Source organism: Pogona vitticeps, chromosome 5 (genome assembly GCF_051106095.1).
Source record: "Pogona vitticeps strain Pit_001003342236 chromosome 5, PviZW2.1, whole genome shotgun sequence".
Classification (NCBI taxonomy): Eukaryota; Metazoa; Chordata; class Lepidosauria; order Squamata; family Agamidae; genus Pogona; species Pogona vitticeps.
In genome coordinates, this window is record NC_135787.1 from 167,610,758 (window position 1) to 167,628,439 (window position 17,682).

The 17,682-nt window shown below is 40.2% G+C and overlaps 1 protein-coding gene across 3 annotated transcripts; it reads right to left on the reverse strand.

Moving 5' to 3' along the window:
- Positions 1-3,487: 3,487 nt before the first annotated feature.
- Positions 3,488-17,198, reverse strand: LOC110075914 (apolipoprotein L3). 3 transcript variants are annotated; one of them, XM_020787604.3, is made up of 4 exons: positions 16,929-17,198; positions 14,936-15,032; positions 12,566-12,721; positions 3,488-6,475 (listed from the first exon to the last, which is right to left on the reverse strand). In XM_020787604.3, exons 2-4 carry the CDS (start codon positions 14,950-14,952, stop codon positions 5,563-5,565), a joined length of 1,086 nt encoding a protein of 361 aa, XP_020643263.3. In that variant the 5' UTR covers positions 14,953-15,032; positions 16,929-17,198; the 3' UTR covers positions 3,488-5,562. The 3 variants fall into 3 exon arrangements, with proteins under 3 accessions (XP_020643263.3, XP_020643262.3, XP_072856153.2); XM_020787603.3 differs by lacking the exon at positions 14,936-15,032; XM_073000052.2 differs by lacking the exons at positions 12,566-12,721; positions 14,936-15,032.
- Between the last annotated feature and the right edge of the window lie 484 nt (positions 17,199-17,682).

Below are 17,682 nucleotides of genomic sequence, written 5' to 3' on the forward strand. Positions count from 1 at the left end.
AAGTGCAGAGGTTTCTGCTTCCTCTATGACTGTAAGCTACTACTTACAGGAGGAGGAAGTCGTCCCTGCTTTAGACATATCCCACAATCTCATCTCTTGAGCATCAGGTTCATCATTACACCTACACCCACGCACACAAAAGCATAAACATGCATCCTCTTTGCAAATGCTTCCTTACGAGTGCTGCCATGATATTAGCTTGCCAGCTGCCCCCTTGCACTTTTCTCTTATTGAAATAAGAGATTCCCTTACCACCTCTATCACTTCCCAAATAAAAGCACCATCCCAGTAATATCCCAGTCTTCAGGAAAGAAAAGCTATGGTGATGTGTTGATGAGGTGCTAACATGCGCTGCAGTACATTAGCACTAGACAGTTGAACAGTTAGGGTACTAATCCTGATAAATCCTGTTACAGTAGTCCCCATCACCAGGATACAAAAACAGAAGCAAAAGGGGACAGAACAAATGATGGGCCTGGAAGAGTCTCCATCTGAGATGAAGATGGTATTTGCTCTGCAAATTAGATTCCCGTTTAGCTGTAGTGACCAAGTCAGAGGGAAGTAAAAGTGGAGAGTAGCCATGGCAGCAAGACTAGCATCAGCCAGGAGCACCTTGCTCAGGTCCTTCTCAACCCTAGCTCCTTCCAGGAGATGGGGCACTTTGCTTTCTTGTTTGATTTATGGGTCACATTTCTCCTGATAAGGGGACCCAAGGTGGCTCACAATATTAAAAGAATAGAATTAAAAACACAATAAGTTAAACATTGAAAAACAAACTATACACTAATTAAAATTCATTTGAATAATTAAAAGCAGGTAAACGTTGAAAAGCTTTCTTGTTGACTTAAAAATGGCATTTAGGGACTCAATCATGATTGTTAAAAGCCTGCCTGCATAGATGGGTCTTCCACTGCCAGCGAAAGGGCAAAAGAGAGGGGACCAGCCTGATCTCCCAAGGGAGAGCATTCCATAATCTGCGTCCTGTCGCGGAGAAGGCCCTCTCTCATGTCCCCATCAACTGTTCCTGTACTGGCAATGGGACTGAGAAAAGGTCACCCCTGACAATTTTAAATGTTGAGAAGATTCATATGGGGAGATCCAGTCCTTCAAGTAGTCTGGACCCAAGCCATATAGGGATTTATAGGTAATGACCAGCACTTTGAATGCCATCTTCTTTAGCAGTCCTGAAAGCATACAAGAGAACTACGTATGTTCACTTTGGTTATAGAATGGCTACAGTAAATGAAAGCAACATGTTGAATTTCCTCTGACATTTAGACAAACGGAGCTGTTATTTCTCTTTTACCTAAATAAGAGAAGGGAGAGAACAGACAGCTGCTGTTTCTGACATTCACAAATCTAGCATCTCATCTCATTTCACCCTTAGCTGAACTGGCCAGTCTCCAGATCATCTTAGTTGCCTTCTTCTGCACCATTTCTCATTTTAAAATAGAAATGCAAACTCAGCATGTGTTTACTGACTCTGTTCAGTGAGATAAAAGGCTTGAATAATTGCATTGCATTTATTGGGTTTACAGGGCAACATGGAATGAAACTCCCCAAAGAATGTGAGGACTGTGAACACATTTGGGCATCCCTCCCCTGGGGAGTAAGAACACCCTGTCAGCAGATCCTTCTATTTTGGAAGCAGCACTGGGCTACGTCTGACATGGGTTTACCTTTTGGACGTCCCCTATTTGTTTCAGTGGTGACAGCTCCATATTCTGTATTTGAGCTGGCTGAAGGCCTTGAGAATTCTGGCTGGGCCTAACCGCAGCTGCTCCATTGAGGGCACTTCCACATGGAGCATGTGTGCAGGTTTTTCCAACTTACTTATATCTTTAAAGATGCTGAAAGGAGGTTTACTGGGACTCATCTCTTTACAGTGGCTGTGTTGGTGCTGGAGCATGGTTGATGGTGGGGTGATGAAGACTGCCTAGCTTATGACTCACTGATAAGGCAGCAGGCTGTAGAATGTAAGCCCCTGGCAGCTCCGAGAGCCCACAGCCTTGTGATAAAAACAATCTTGTGGTGCACTACACCCCCCCTCCCAGGCTGAGCAGCAGCTATACTCTAATAACATCTGTTTCTGTATAGCCTTAACAGTGGATTTCTATGTTGATGATCACCTGACTGTAGGTTCTTACTGTATATGGAGAGATGGGTGGCAGGAATGAAACAACCATCTGTTTGATTCTTCTTTCTGTTCATATTCATCTTCAGTTGTTTGTTGGCTAATGAGACTAAGCATCAAGTTTATTTTCTATTTGATAAACATTAAGAGATGGATGACAACTGGCCCAATATCCCCTGTAGGTCATCTCATTGAGAAGCTGACTGCTCAATGACGAATTGATCAGTTTTCCCTCTTCCCTCTCTATTTTATTTCGCCTAGTTTGGCTTTAGTGTGCCATGAGGGAGAATGCTGCTGCTGCTGCTGCTGCTGCTGATGATGATGATGATGAAAAACAATCACACAGTATTATAAGCAGTTGCAGATCTCAGAAATAATATAATCAGATGTACAAAAAACAACAATATTAGGAACAGCATGCATAGTGCACAGATATTTAACAGATGCTTAGGGTTTTTTTTTGTTAAAACTTGTATATATTATATAATACCAGTCAATGTTTTTATAATTTTGATTGACTGTGCCTAGTATTTTGTAATTTTTTAAAATCATCATCATCATCTTAGATCTGTAGACCTGGAAGGGACCCTATGGATCATCAAGTCCAGCCCCTGTCAAGGAGGCACAGTGAGGAATTGAACTCCCAGCCTCTGGCTCTGCAGCCAGAGACCTAAGCCACTGAGCTATCATGCTGCTGAAATGGAAAATATGGGTCCAAAAGGTTTTTTCCCCATTTTGTAGCTCCTCCCTTTCCACTGCTTCCCATTTATTATGTCAACATCCCTTGATCTCTTGGCTGCCATTGTTTGTTCTCTGCTCGACTGTGGGCATTAGGTACTACTGCACTGTCACATATTCAGACATATGGGTACCTACAGCTCCTTTTTCTTGTTATATCTCAAAAATCACACTAGGTCTGATGTCCATCAATACGTTGTATCTCTTTTATAGTAATTCTCTTTCTCTACCTAATAATTTGTTCAAAGGAAGAAAGATTTCTAACAGCGCTAGTTTCTCTAATTATATCTTGTATAAATCGTCTAATCTGTAATTATGGATGGAATGAAAACAAAAATTAGATTTTTGCAATAGCTGAACAAATGAAACCATAACACCTTGAGATTCGACATCTGTAACAGCTGCTATTTTCTTATTTTTCCAGGTAGTATAATCACCAGCTCTTTTGCTTCAGTAAATCAGGAATTATGGATTACAGGAATTAACTCTCATTAAACCAGATGGGATTTTCATCCCTTAGTCATGTTTTGCTGAAGAATCGACACAAGGCAGACATTTTATGAGGTTGTGTCATAGAAGAATTGTGAACAGTTTCCCTGAGTTTCACCCAATTACTTGTCTTTTTTTTTTTTTTTTTTTTTTGTAATAGACAAAAAATTGCTGGGATGAAAAATGCCCCATACCATTTTTGGTAATTCTTGATGCCAAGAAGCAGAACTGACCTAGAGATGGCGGTATTTGTATACGAATATGAATATCCCTCAGGCATCTGCCAGTGGCTGTGGCCTCGTTCATCCTTCCAATCACTCCCAAAGCCCTGCTCTCTTCCTGCTTGGCTGGCCACTCGGCAGCCATGCAGGGAGACTCGTCCTCCCTCCCCTCACCTGGAGTGGCTAGCCGAGTGCGAAGACAACGGCACTCCAGGAGTGATTGGAAGGATGAGTGAGGCCACTGCCAGTGGCAGACATGTGAGTGGATAGTCTGGCCCCAGGGGCTGGACCCTCATTAAGTCCAGCTGTGTGGGGATATTCATATTAGTATAGAAATACAAATACCCCCATCTCTACGACGACATGATTATCAGTAGGGTGGGTCCCTCTGGGGATGAGGAGGGAGGCAGTGGAATTCTCAGTTGATTTTGGAAATACAAGACATGTACATTTAACTTGATCATGCCCTTTCTGGCAACCATCGATACATGGAAATACTTGTGGGGTCAGCAATACCCCAGAACATGCTCAACAAAAGTGCTTATTCTTTTCTAAATCCATAGGGGTGAGGATTAAGATAAACCAGGTTTCAGGACATATCTATTTTTCTTCATAATATAATTCCTAATTGAATTATATGGTGCCTGTCCAGGTAATGACTGAGCTGGGCCCATTTTGTCAGTGATGTGTCGAACACATCTTATTCTTTCTAGCAAGATGACAGTAAATGAGGTATCTGGAAACACTACTGTGCCACAGCAAATAAAAAAAAAATCTGCTAGTTGTCATTTAAGAGAGTATCCCTGACTTAATTAAGACTCTTTGGCCAGATTCCATTTGGAGTGGGAGGCAGTCACTTTACCAACAACACCAGCTCTCTTTTGTATGTCTGGGCTCACACCGATTCCAAGATCAATTGTGTCACGGTTCATGTGATCAGTCACATGATGACTGCCAAAGTGTGGAAAACACAGTCTCTGCTCTGAATACGATACTGTGCTTTGTGATTTAGAAGCTATAATCTGGGTGGCTTCATGATGTATGACTGAAAATTGTGAGAAAGTAAAATAGTATTTTCTTTTTGATCATTGCAATTCTCGCCAGGTAATTTGCCCCAATTCTATAGTTTCTGTTTAACACTCAGAATCATTTAACACAATAATAATCTTCAACCCAACCTATAAATATTGTAAGGTATGATATACTTCTAGATATATTATATTTTCAGTTGTGTGTTGTGTATTTTAATCCAGTAATAATTTTATTCCTTTCCTTTTGACAGGCTTATACATTTAATGATAGATGTCAAAATCCTGTTGCTGATTTACACCTATATGAAGGAAATCACATAAGTCTTGGAGACAAATTGCTGTTCCATTAATAAGGTGCTGTTTCTTTTCCCAGGCACACACATGATTGTGCAATAGTGTGTGGACCTAGGAACACAACCGGTTTGTTTGTTTGCTTGTTTGTTCATTCATTCATTCATTCATTAGATTTCTACCCCACCCTCCTAGACAGTTGACCATGTCAAGTTTTATATAATTTTCCTATACAAGCACAAATTGGCAATAGGATTCTAGCTAGAATTTCCACACTTCCAAAAGGCCTTGTCTTGCTCTCCTAATCATAAAATTGTTTCTCTACAACTTAAGGGTGAATTGGCCTTTAGATTATTGCAAGTATATTAACTGATATGATTTGGATCTCTCTTATTTAAACAGTGGGCTAAACTAGACATCAAGAGGAGCACATAATGCTAAGGATTAATGTAATTTTCTTTTCACAATGGGGTTTCCTCAGAGATACAAGCCTCAATCAAATTGGACAGTTAAACCTGTGTTTTCTGTCTAATGACCGATCACAAGGCAAAGCATGCAAAATATAAGAAATGCAATCAAAGAAAATAGTGTTATAATAACATACATTTCTTCCCACTTAAGAGAACACATCTTTTAAATCCACGCTCAAACATATTGCCTAGTTTGAACTAGTATGTTCCAGTTCCTGACAGAGGTTGTCAAGCTTTTGCAATATATCTTCTAAGTTACTAGCTTTTTCTCTAATCTTAGCAGCCATTGTTGCTTTGGCTCCTTTTGCTAAATGAAGGGCATCTTTGACAATGCAGTAAACACTGAACAGGAGAACTGCTGCAGCAGATATACCACCCACCACGCGGGCTCCTTTGCTTATAGCAAGGGCATTTCCTTTAAATACATGATCTACATTATCAGTCCATTTAACTGAAGTCTGAATTGACCTTCTTATAGCAGAAGTAGCTTCCTTTCCTAATGTCTTCAAGGCAGGAGTCACTTCCAGATTCTCAAATGCTTTAACATCTGCCATGATTTCCTTCACACTAGAAGCCAGTTTTGGAATTTGACTAGTGTCGGATATGCAACAATGGAAGTTTTCTATATTGGCCTTTTTGTTTTCAGGCAATCCAGAGTGGAAGGGAACTTCACTGAGTTGTATCATCCTTGTTAAGCTCTCCTTGCATCTGTTAATTCTTTCCTCACATTTGTTGATCAGCTCTTGGGCTTTCTGGCTCTTCTTGGAATTAATAAAATGCTCACACACATTAGCAGAGACGCCTGTTACTGCTGCTGCTGCCCCCACACCGATCCCCGTGGCTGTCAGGATTAAAGTCGCACCTGCTGTGACAGGCATCAAGGCCATGCCTAGGATGGTCAAGATGCTGGATGTGGCACCTGCAGAACTCGCTGTAATGGTGGCGATGGTGCAGTCCTTATGGATCTTGTCAACATGGTCTGCCATTTCCCGAATGCAGCTGATGCACTTCTCAATTTCTTTCCTCTGAGCAGGAAATACTTTCAGAAAATGGGAAACCGTTTCATTGTCATCTTCCTCTAAAGGCCAGTTTCCTCCCTGTCTGTGATAAATTAAAGGAAAAGGGAATTCCAGGGTGAACATGAATTAAAGGGCAGCAGTTGCCAAGCCATTCCCTACATCCTGGATGATGCCACCTCCATGATGAAGGCTGACAGGTTTAAAAATAAATCAAAGAATGTTTATGATGTGTACCCATGCCAACCCACAGGGAATTACACTTACCTTTTCCTTTAAAATGTTATCAGGCTACAATCCCAAACTTATTTACTTGGGAGCAAGTTCTATTGACCAGTTTGGTGTAGTGGATAGAGTGATGGACTAGGATTCTGAAAATAAGGGTTCGAATCCCCTCCCAGTCATGGGGAGGGGATTCGAACCCTCTTACCAGTTCCACTGGGGGAGTGGAACTGGTAAGAGCACTCTTTAAATATCTCACTTACCCTGGAAGTCCTATTAGGATCGCTATGAGTCAGTTCCAGCTTGATGACACATAACAAGAATCATCAACAAATCTTATTGAATTTAGAAAGATTACTCATAACCTTAGGATTCCTCTGTTACTCTGTTTCATTGCCCAGTGAAATAAAAGTATAAACAGATTGTATTTGTATTGGGCCAAAGGATATGGTCTGAAGGATATAATCTGACATATAAACTTACCGGGACAAAAGGGTTTGGATTTGATCATACCAACATGACCAACACCTAGAAACACTGTGTATGTCATCTTCATTTCCACCATGGAAACAAAAGGATATATAAATAAAATAAATAAGCAGAAGATGTGACCTTGTGGTGTAGGGTGTATTTACTGCTAGAAGGGTGCAGAAATTAAGGATGACAGTTAGACAATGCAATCCTGGATGCATCTACTTAAAAGAAAGCCCTGGTGAGATTTGTGGGACTTTTTCCAATGTAAATCCACATCTAGGATTGTATCCTAAGCCCTGGTTTTTGTTTTGTTTTGTTTGTTTTTATTTGGTCCTGGAGCTTCTGTGAATATCACACTGCAAGTTACAACGGCAACCAACTGGAGATATAAATCATGATGTTTTTCGTCTTCTCACACTAGATGAAAAAGGGAGGGGTTTGAAAACAGTTTTGCACATTAGCAAGACTGATTTTGGTTTGAAACATTTATATACCACTTGGACTACAAAACAGCACTGTTAGCTTTTAGTTATCTACTAAACATTCTTGCATGTCCTTTTATGTGCTCAGGTCAGGGGTGGGGAGCATGAGGCCTTGGGACTGCATCTGGACTTCTTTAGGGGTCAGTCTAGGCTACCCCAGCTGGCTATGCCTGTCTTCTTAGGCCTGGACTACTACTGGAATGCAACTCTCAAGACTTCAAAATGAATTTGAGCCTTGGGCTTAAAGTGGATCTGCACCTTTGCTCCAGGTCTTACATGTCACCAGATTAGTTTGTTTAAATGGATCTATGCTTTTGATTCCTGACTCTGGGCAGAGCACAGCTGACAAATAAAGCTAAAGGCAGACCCAGGAATCTCGCGACCAGAGCTCACGAACAGGAGAGCAAACAGGGAGTTTGCCGGGGAAGGCCAAGGGGGAGGCCCCTAACAATTTTTTTTGGGGGGGGGGTTTCTTGGGTATACGTACCACTACATTTAAACTAACAAAACAAAAAGGACAGGTATCCTAAACAAACAGTTAAAAGTCATAATGCTAGAAGGGATTATGGAGGGTGGAGGCAATTCACTTGTTTACAAAGTTTGTGCTATGTTTGTCTTTGTTCCTGAGTGTAAAATACTGTATACATGTAACAAATGTAAACTTGTGGCACTGTTAGAAGAGAAAGTCAGAGACCTGGAGCAGCAAGTAGCCACACTCAAGGCTATAAGGGAAGATGATGCCTACATTGATAGAGCTCTTGAGCAGCAGCAGCTGTCAGAGGGGTCACTACTGATGGAAGAAAACCAAAAACATTGCAGTGGAGGAAAATACGGTAGAGGCTACAAACATAGTGGAGGAACTACCATGGAAAATAATCACAGTTTGGAGCAAAAGAAGTAGAAGACACTCTCTCCCAGTGGAACTACAAAACTGCCTTCAGTTACTTGAAGAAGAGTCTGTCAGACAGCACGCAGAGGAGAACACACATGAGTCGGACTGAAGCACAGCAGAATACAGTGGCTGAACCCACACCCTACATAAAGAGGAAGAGGAGAGTAGTTGTAGTAGGGGACTCCCTACTACACGGAGACCGAAATATGCTGGGAGGATCCATGGACTTGCCAGGTATGCTGTCTCCCTGAAGGATGGATAAGGGATGTGATGGAAGGATTGCTATCCCTCATAAAACCTACAGATACATATCCCTTTCTTCTTGTCCATGTGAGAACAAACGACACAGCCAAGAGGAGCTACCAAAAAATGATGTCTGACTTTGAAGCTCTGGGAAGGAAACTCAAGGACTTTGGGGCCCAGATAATTTTTTTCTTCCATCCTACTTCGATTCCTCAGAAGAGGAATCAAAAGAGAAAGGAAGATCCTCTGGGTGAATGACTGGCTACAAAGGTGGTGTGGACAAGAGAGATTTGGGTTTTGGGACCACGGGCAGAAGGACTGCTAGCAAGAGTTGGGTTGCATCTAACAAGGACTGGGAAGAAAGTGTTTGCCCACAGCATGAAGAACTTCATCAGGAGGACTTTAAACTGAATTGGAAGGGTGAGGGAGACACAAGCACAGAGTTAAGGGTAGATGAGGCATTACACACAACAAGCGGAATGGACCAAACTAATCAAAAGGGCAACAATAACAACAACAACAACAACAATAATAATCAGAATAATAAACATAACAATAATCATAAAAATAATAATCTTAATATTCATAAAAATGTACAAAGACAAACAGGTCACAAATCACACACCCTCCGGTGTCTGTATACGAATGCCAGGAGTATGGGAAATAAATAAGAAGAACTGGAAATTTTAATTCAGGAGGGTAACTATGACTTGATAGGAATAAGTGAAACTTGGTGGGATGACTCCCATGACTGGAATACAGCAACTGAGGGATATAAACTGATAAAAAAAACCCAGGGAGAAGAAAAAGGGAAGTGGAGTTGCATTATATGTAAAAAATACACATTCCTGTACAGAGATACAGGAGATTGGCTGTCCCATTGAGAGCATCTGGATCAGTCTAGCTGGGGCAAAAAACAAAAGGAACTTGGTAACTGGAGTCTACTACAGACCACCCAATCAAAGAGAGAAAGCAGACAAAACTTTTGAAAAACAAATTGCAGAGTTTTCAAAGAGACATGATGTAGCAAATTCTGCCAAGTATGGCCCCTCCAACAAATTCCTGGCTTGTGTGGCCTACAAAAAATGGAGAAAGAAACTAGAGGATTTGCTATCCTTGACTTGGTCCCGACCAACAGAGATGACTTGGTGGGGGAAGTGGCAGTAAGGGGAACTCTAGGCGAGAGTGACCATATCCTTCTAAAATTCTTGATTTCAAAGGAAACGATAGCAGAGTGGAGCCACACACTTCTGCTCGATTTTTAAAAAGCCAATTTTAATCATCTTAGAAGAAGGATAAGTAAGGTCCCAAGGCAAGAAATCCTAACAAGAAAAGGAGTCCAAGAAGGGTGGGAACTTCTAAAAGAAAACATTCTAAAGGCACAACTACAAACAATTCCAACAAGAAAAAAAAGTTGGGAGGTGGCAAGAAAGGCCACTGTGGCTTCACAAAAAGCTCAGGGAAGACCTAAAAACAAAAAAAAAGACATGTACAGAAAGTGAAAGAAGGCCTGGCCACCAAGGGTGAGCTGAGGTTAGCTGGCGACACTAAAAGCAATAAAAAAGCATTCTTCAGGTATGTTAGTAGCAAAAGACAAACAAAAGGCATAGTGGCACAGCTCCACAATGGAGATGGAAAAACGATAACAGAGGACAAAGAAAAGGCAGAGGTGCTCAATTCCTATTTTAGTTCAGTCTTTTCCCAGAAGACAGACTATGAAATTCCAAACAAATTGGAAATGCAAGTGGGGGGCAGGGAGAGGATTGCAGCTGGAGATATATAAACAAATAGTCAAGGAATACCTTACCACATTGAATGAATTCAGATCTCCAGGGCTGGATGAACTGCATCTGAGAGTACTGAAGGAACTGGCTGAAGAACTCTCAGAACCGCCATCCATGATTTTCTTGAAATCATGGGAAATGAGGGAGGTGCCAGAGGATTGGAGAGGGCCAATGTTATCCCTATCTTCAAAAAGGGCAAAAAAGAGGAACTTGGGAATTACAGGCCAGTCAGCCTGACATCAATCCCAGACAAAGTTTTGGAACAAATCATGAAGCGGTCATTGTGCAAGCACCTAGAAAACAATGCAGTAATACTGTACCTAGAAGCCAACACGGATTTGTCAACAACAAATCCTGCCAAACTAATTTGATCTCATTTTTTGATTAGGGAGCCTCCCTGATAGACAGAGGGAATGCTGTAGACGTAGTATATCTTGACTTCAGCAAAGCTTTTGACAAAGTGCCCCATGAGATCCTAATTAGCAAGCAAACTAGGTGTGGGCTGGATAGATCAAGTGTCAGGTAGATATGGCTACAGAATCATTCTCAGAAGGTGATGATTAATGGGTCCTTCTCTAACTGGGAGGAAGTAACATGTGGGATACTCCAAGGCTCAGTCCTAGGCCTGGTGCTCTTCAACATTTTTATTAATGACTTGGATGAGGAAGTGCAAAGAATGCTTGTCAGATTTGCAGATGATACAAAATTGGGCGGAACAGCTAGTACCCTAGAAGACAGAAACAAAATTCAAAATGATCTTAATTGGGTGGAGCACTGGGCCGAAAGCAACAGAATGAAATTCAACAGGGATAAGTGCAAAGTGCTGCACCTCGGAAAGAGAAACCATTTGCACAGTTACAAGATGGGGCATACCTGGCTCAGCAAAACTAAGAGTGAGAAGGATCTTGGAATTGTTGTAGATCACAAGCTAAATATGAGACAACAGTGTGATGTGGCTACAAAAAAGGCAAATGTTATTTTAGGCTGCATTAATAGAAGTATATAGTTTCCAAATCCTGTGAAGTGCTAGTCCCCCTCTATTCAGCACTGGTTAGGCCTCACCTTGAATATTGTGTCCAGTTCTGGACACCACACTTCAAGAAGGATGCTAACAAATTGGAACAAGTTCAGGGGAGGGCAACAAGGATGATCAAGGGGTGGGAAACCAAGCCTTATGAGGAAAGGCTGAAATAATTGGGCATGTTGAGCCTTGAGAAAAGAAGACTGAGGGGTGATATGACAGCACTTTTCAAATATTTGAAAGGCTGTCATATGGAGGAGGGGCAAGATCAGTTCTTGATCATTCCAGAGTGCAGGACACGCAACAATGGGCTCGAGTTAAAGGAAGCCAGATTTCAGTTGAATATCAGGAAAAACGTCCTAACTGTTAGAGCAGTACGACAGTGGAACCAGTTACAGTACCTTGGGAGTTGGTCAGTGTTCCAACACCGGAGGCATTCAAGAAAAAACTTAAATAATCACCTGGCAGATATGCTTTGACTGTATTTCTGCATTGAGCAGGGGGTTGGACTTGATGGCCTTGTAGGCCCCTTCCAACTTCACTTTTCTATGATTTCTATGATTATCATTATCACTTTACTGGATCTGCATCTATATTTTTGTTATCTTACTCCGCTTTATTTAGTAGATTGATTTAATGATAATGATGAATTTTTAATTTTATTGTACTAGATTGCTGTAATTGTTTCTGACTAGCCATTTGCAGGGATCTACATTTGATAAGAATATCCAGTGTAGTGTATTTTACAGAGTGACAGACTCAGGAGAATTGGGTTCAAATTCCTGATCAGCCAAAGAAGCTCACTGTTATGTATGTAGAATTGGTGAAAACACTCCTTAAATATATGACTTGCCTTGAAAGCCCTATTACGGTTGCTTTAAGCCAGTTACAATTTGATGGCACATAACATAAATCTTTGATAAAGAGGTGAGATGTCACAGAGTACATGTATAATAAAGCTTATTAAATGAGTGCAGAGTGATAGTGATTAACACAGAGAATAATTATGAGGATGGGAGGTAAATTTCATGTAATAGGTATATAAAAGTGAGGATACCTCTCATTTTTATCCATATATTGCACCATGTCTAGATAAAGGCTGTATCCTTCAGGGAAGTTCTGTTTTTCTTCATTATTTAGATTGTCTGCAAGAGGATTGTTGTCTTCCAAGTTGTCATCCTCACAGTCTTTTAAATCAGACATCTTCACACACCTTTGTTATGCAAAATGAGATGGTGGTTTGTGAATTCTAAGAACTTTTACTCATAATGTCCAGAATAATTAATAACCTTCTTCATTCAGTACTGTGACAAGAAAGACCAGGTCTATAACATCACACCTTGAGTCTGCTTGATTCACCAAGGATAGAGGGAGTAGGGTTTCAAGACACACGGATGTGGCTTCCAGATAGATTTCACCCCAGAACTACTCAAAGCAATGAAATTAGTATTGTAGCTTAATATATTTCTGTGAGGCCTTCTGCTTGTGCTTTCAATCAACAACTGCCGCTCCACAGAAACAGATAATAGAAATAGATAATAGAAAATAGAAAATGCCACTGTTTATCCTAGTTTTCTAGAAGTTGTTTCAATCAGTCATTTCCTTTTCTAGGATAGACATATCTGAGGGCACCTTGTCATCAAGGTGAGGGGATTCTTCCCTAACAAGCTATTTCTAAACCTATCCATTCTCCTATTATTTAGTTTTTGTGTAATTTGACAATTTTCTAACATTTTCTGATAGTTTTCTGAATTTTTTTTTGAATTTCATAGCTACTGAGAATACTCAGTCCACATTACCCTGTGCGCCTCGTTCCTCACTGACAACTTCCACCTGTACAAATGTGAATGCGCGTATATTATGTCTCCTTTAAAAAAAAGAATTTTGTTTTATTTCTGCAAATTTTAAGGTGTCCTGAAGTGTACTTCATTTTATTTCCAATAAAATGGTTAATAATTTTGCTAGACATGACTTTGAGGGATGAAAAGAAATTAAACCAGATTCCTCATTGTCATTGATTTGAACTATCTACATATGACCAGAGAGCTTGAATGGGAATTTAAAAGCCCTGCAAGGTTCCTCACCTCTATTTGAAAATGAATCAAACAGCTCTTTCTCCACTCTGTGGTTTGCATAAAATGTCTGGTAATATGATTTCCCTTTAAGAAATTAAGTACAGTAGGACCCCCTTATCCACAGGATCGGTATCTACTGATTCACTTATCCACAGTCTGAAAATTATAAAAATATTAAAAGAAAAATCCCCCAAATATATATTTCTACAATGTCATCCCCAGAACTCACCATTATAGGGAGCCAGAGACCATGCTATGTATAGTGTTTGCTGTTATAATAGCATTTGCTATAATCTGAATTTTTTGGCATCTGTGAGGGTGCTTGGAACTGTTCCCCTATGGACATGGGGATCATACTGTAAAACATACACACAGCAAACACAGAAGGGCTGAGCTTTAAGAAAGATTCAAACAACTCATCTAGTGCTTTGAACATTAAGTAGAAGAGCAATCATTTGAATTTTGGGCAAATTACACAATTTACACAATTTATGAATTGCACATTTGCATGTGAGCACACAACAAGTAACAGTTATACCCCTAATAAGAACAGTCTCATAGATACTAATTAATGCTTAATTCTGATTGCAAAGATTTAACACCTAGAATTCTTGTAGCTTTAGCAGTAAATCTGCAACCAAATGAAATGCAACACATCACTTTGGATTAAGAGTGCTAACAATTTTGAAAGGTTTCTTAAGCTATTATCAAATGCTCTTTTTGCTGTAATTCCCACCTATTTTTCCCTGCTGACTACCCAGTGCCACCTCACCAGCCCCATTGGAAATTATTACCATGTGGTTCCCCTTTGCTATCCATAGCCTGGGATTAAATAAACCACCAATCATCGTCATTGTTTACTGAACAATGCTTCCTGGAAGGGGAACTAATTAGCTAAATAGCTAAATTTAATACCTAAATAGGAGTTTTAATGGTTGTAGAATGTCATACTGTCAACTACATGTGCTGAGGAAACAGTTTCTTTGTTTTGGGGTCATGTATAACTATTTAAATACTTGCCCTATACTCCCACTCTCATATCTGAAGAAGTGGATTTGTCCACAAAAGCTCACATTAAAATATAGCAGTTAGTCTTTAAGGTGCCACAACATTTTATGTTCTTTATTTTGTGTTTATTTTTGATTTTGCCTGATAATTTTGCAAGAAAGTGTTCTCATTAAAGTTCCTCGTATGAATTAGGAATTTAATCAAAGAAAAGGAGAAAAGCATCCGCTATCTTCTTAGCTACTGCCTTCCTCTATACTTATCTCACAAAGAATATTAACATTTGAAAACATCACCTCATTTACATGCAAGAAAGCAATTAGGATACCAGTCAGAAGGAAACCAACCTTTTGAACTCTGACATCGTCTGAGGCAAATTGGAAAGGTTTTTTGTGCTACTATGTATGAATAATAGTTTCTTTACGAGTAGAAATTTACTTCAGCCTAAAAAGGAAAAACAATTTCTTTAGAATTAAGGCTGGAGTTGAATTCAGATGAAACTATCTATCCCCAGAAGACTAACATCAAAGACTAGTAACACTGCCTCTGCATTTCTTGCAAATCTCTGAACATCATGCTCAACTCAGAGCTTGGAAATGTTATTCTCTCTCTCTCTTTTTTTCTTTTTGGAACAGAGGTCCCTAAATACTGAAACTCCAAGTTTCAGGAATGTTGACAAGTCTTTGGGTCCGAGTTCCAAGTCCGAGTCTGAGTCTTTGGAACCATGTCCCAAGCCCCACATCTGAGTCCCTATTAAAAACAAACTTTTCTCCCCCAGAAAAAAAGGGAGGGGGTACGTGGCTTCCGAGTTGTGAGTCGAGCTTCAGTCATTGAAAAAAAAAATGAGTGGAGTCTAAGTCGACTCCCTGGTGCAACATAAGTTCAACTTGAGAGAAAGTTCCACAAGTCAAGTTCTAAGTGTTGTAGTCCAAAAAATTCTAATATTTCCATCCAAGCTGTGCTCAGGCAGCCTCCCTCCACACCGGCTCTTGCTGGCAGAAGTTTTTTTTAAAGGGCACATAAATTATTACAATAAAGTGGTGCCTCGCAAGACGATTGCCTCGCGGGATGATTAATCTGCAAGATGATGGGTTTTTGTGATCGTGTTGCGCTTCGCAAGATGATTTTTCCTATAGACGATTTTTGCAAGACGATGTTTGGGTCTATACTTCGCAAGACTTTTTTTTTTTAGATTGATACTTCGCAAGACTGTTTTTCCCCCCATTGGAATGCATTAAATAGATTTCAATGCATTCCAATGGGGAACCGCGTCTCGCAAGACAATGTTTTCTATGGACAATTTTTGCAAGATGACAATTCCCCCCCCCCATTGGAACACATTAAATAGATTTCAGTGCATTCCAATGGGGAACCACGTTTCGCAAGACAATGTTTTCGCAATACAGCGATTTTCGCGGAATGAATTAACATCATCTTGAGAGGCACCACTGTAATAACGTGCCATCAAGCCAATTCTGACTTATAGCAAACCTCTTCAGAGTTTCCAGGATAGAGAGTATTCGAAAACCTTTTCAGAATTCCCAGGATAGAGAGTACAGTATTCAAAAGTAGTTTACCCTACCCTTCTTCTGGGCTCATCCTGACATGGTGCAGTTTGCCCAATGCCACACAGGTTAGCCCTGCTCACAGGAAGCACACTTGGAAATCGAACTCCCAACCTCTGGCTCCACAGCCAGATAAACCACTGTGCTATCCATAAATAAATCTACCCATATAAAACAGGAAGTGAACATAACACAAAGTTATGTTCACTTCTGACAGAAACTTCTGACAGAAACTTGGGAACTCCAATCACCTCTAATCCCAGTTTTATTGAGGAGGCCTATATTCCCCACCTTTACTTCTCCTTTCATAGTAGCTTTCACCAGTAGGTTTGTTTGATTGGATCAGAGCAAGGAAAAACAGCTAAAAAACTCTGAATGGTATAACTATTTTCTTTGTAAAGCAATACTTCCTTCACTCATGCAAAACCCATTTCAAAACTAGCTTAACGGTGTGTCTCAGTATTAGGTAACAGTAGAAACAATATTTTGTTCACTTACTGCTTCCACAAAGCTCAGGGAAAAACAGGATTTTAGAAGTAAGCTTGGAGGTCTTCCAAATAAGCCAGTAAAATTGTTTATTGTTTCCATCCCAGCCCCTATTGTTTTCTTCACTTTCAGATTAAAATGATTCACCCCCAAGGTACAATATAGGTACAATAAACCACCACTAATTATAACTGCCCTTCTCTGCAGACCATAAAAACTGCACATCTGTTGGCAGAATATTTTACTGATGAGATTCAAACGTGGTGGAGGGGGGCACTTTTGGACTTACCTTTCTGTTTTTCCTGCACCGGCAGTCAAAATTTTCTCACTATGTCCCATTCACCACATTTTGCTGTAGCTTTTCAAAATTACTGGCAATCCTCCTTTGCTTTTCTAGTTCTTCTTCTTCTACTAGTTCCTCTTTTTAATGTGGAAATTCTGTTAAGGATCATGAGACCCAATAGCTGCACAATGCTTGCTGTTTGCTGGAATGACAAGTCTTATGCCTGGGAAAACACTGAAGCTGGCAAAGGTATGTTCCTGGTTACTATGTACTTGTGGAAAAATAGAAACTGAAACTCATGCTGAGTTTCGATATGCCAAAAAGTAGCAACTAGTTGTCCAGTAATAACAGGGGAGGAAGAAAGAAGATAGAAAGGAAAGCCAAATGTCACATATCCTTTCAGGAATGAACATGATGGTTTCTTTGAACACATTTCTTCCTCTCTGCACTGCTCTGGGCTTAAGAGAGGTGAAGCTGAATGAGTGTCCATCTGTAAATGTCTCTGTGTGTGAGAGAGAAAGATAAAGACACATACACAGAGACACTTAAGTTGTGACTGGGCCACAGCATGTCTATGAGAAGGCAAATGTAGCGGACATCAAGGTTTGTGGTTGTGACATTGCACAACTTGTAAAATAAATTGTTTCTTTGTAGGGTTGTTGTGTATTGTAATAAGTATGAGTGCCTGATGGACAGAGCATTTCCATTGCATAGGGTGATGACTGGTTGAGAGTGTGCTTTAAAATGAAGCACAGAGAAT

Coding starts and splice junctions, on each gene's coding strand:
- LOC110075914 (XM_020787603.3), bottom strand. CDS start 16,978: ATGGGACATAGTGAGAAAATTTTGACTGCCGGTGCAGGAAAAACAGAA. Junction 12,722..16,928: donor GGTGCAGGAAAAACAGAAAG/GTAAGTCCAAAA, acceptor TGCATAACAAAG/GTGTGTGAAGATGTCTGATT. Junction 6,476..12,565: donor TATATGGATAAAAATGAGAG/GTATCCTCACTT, acceptor AATTTATCACAG/ACAGGGAGGAAACTGGCCTT.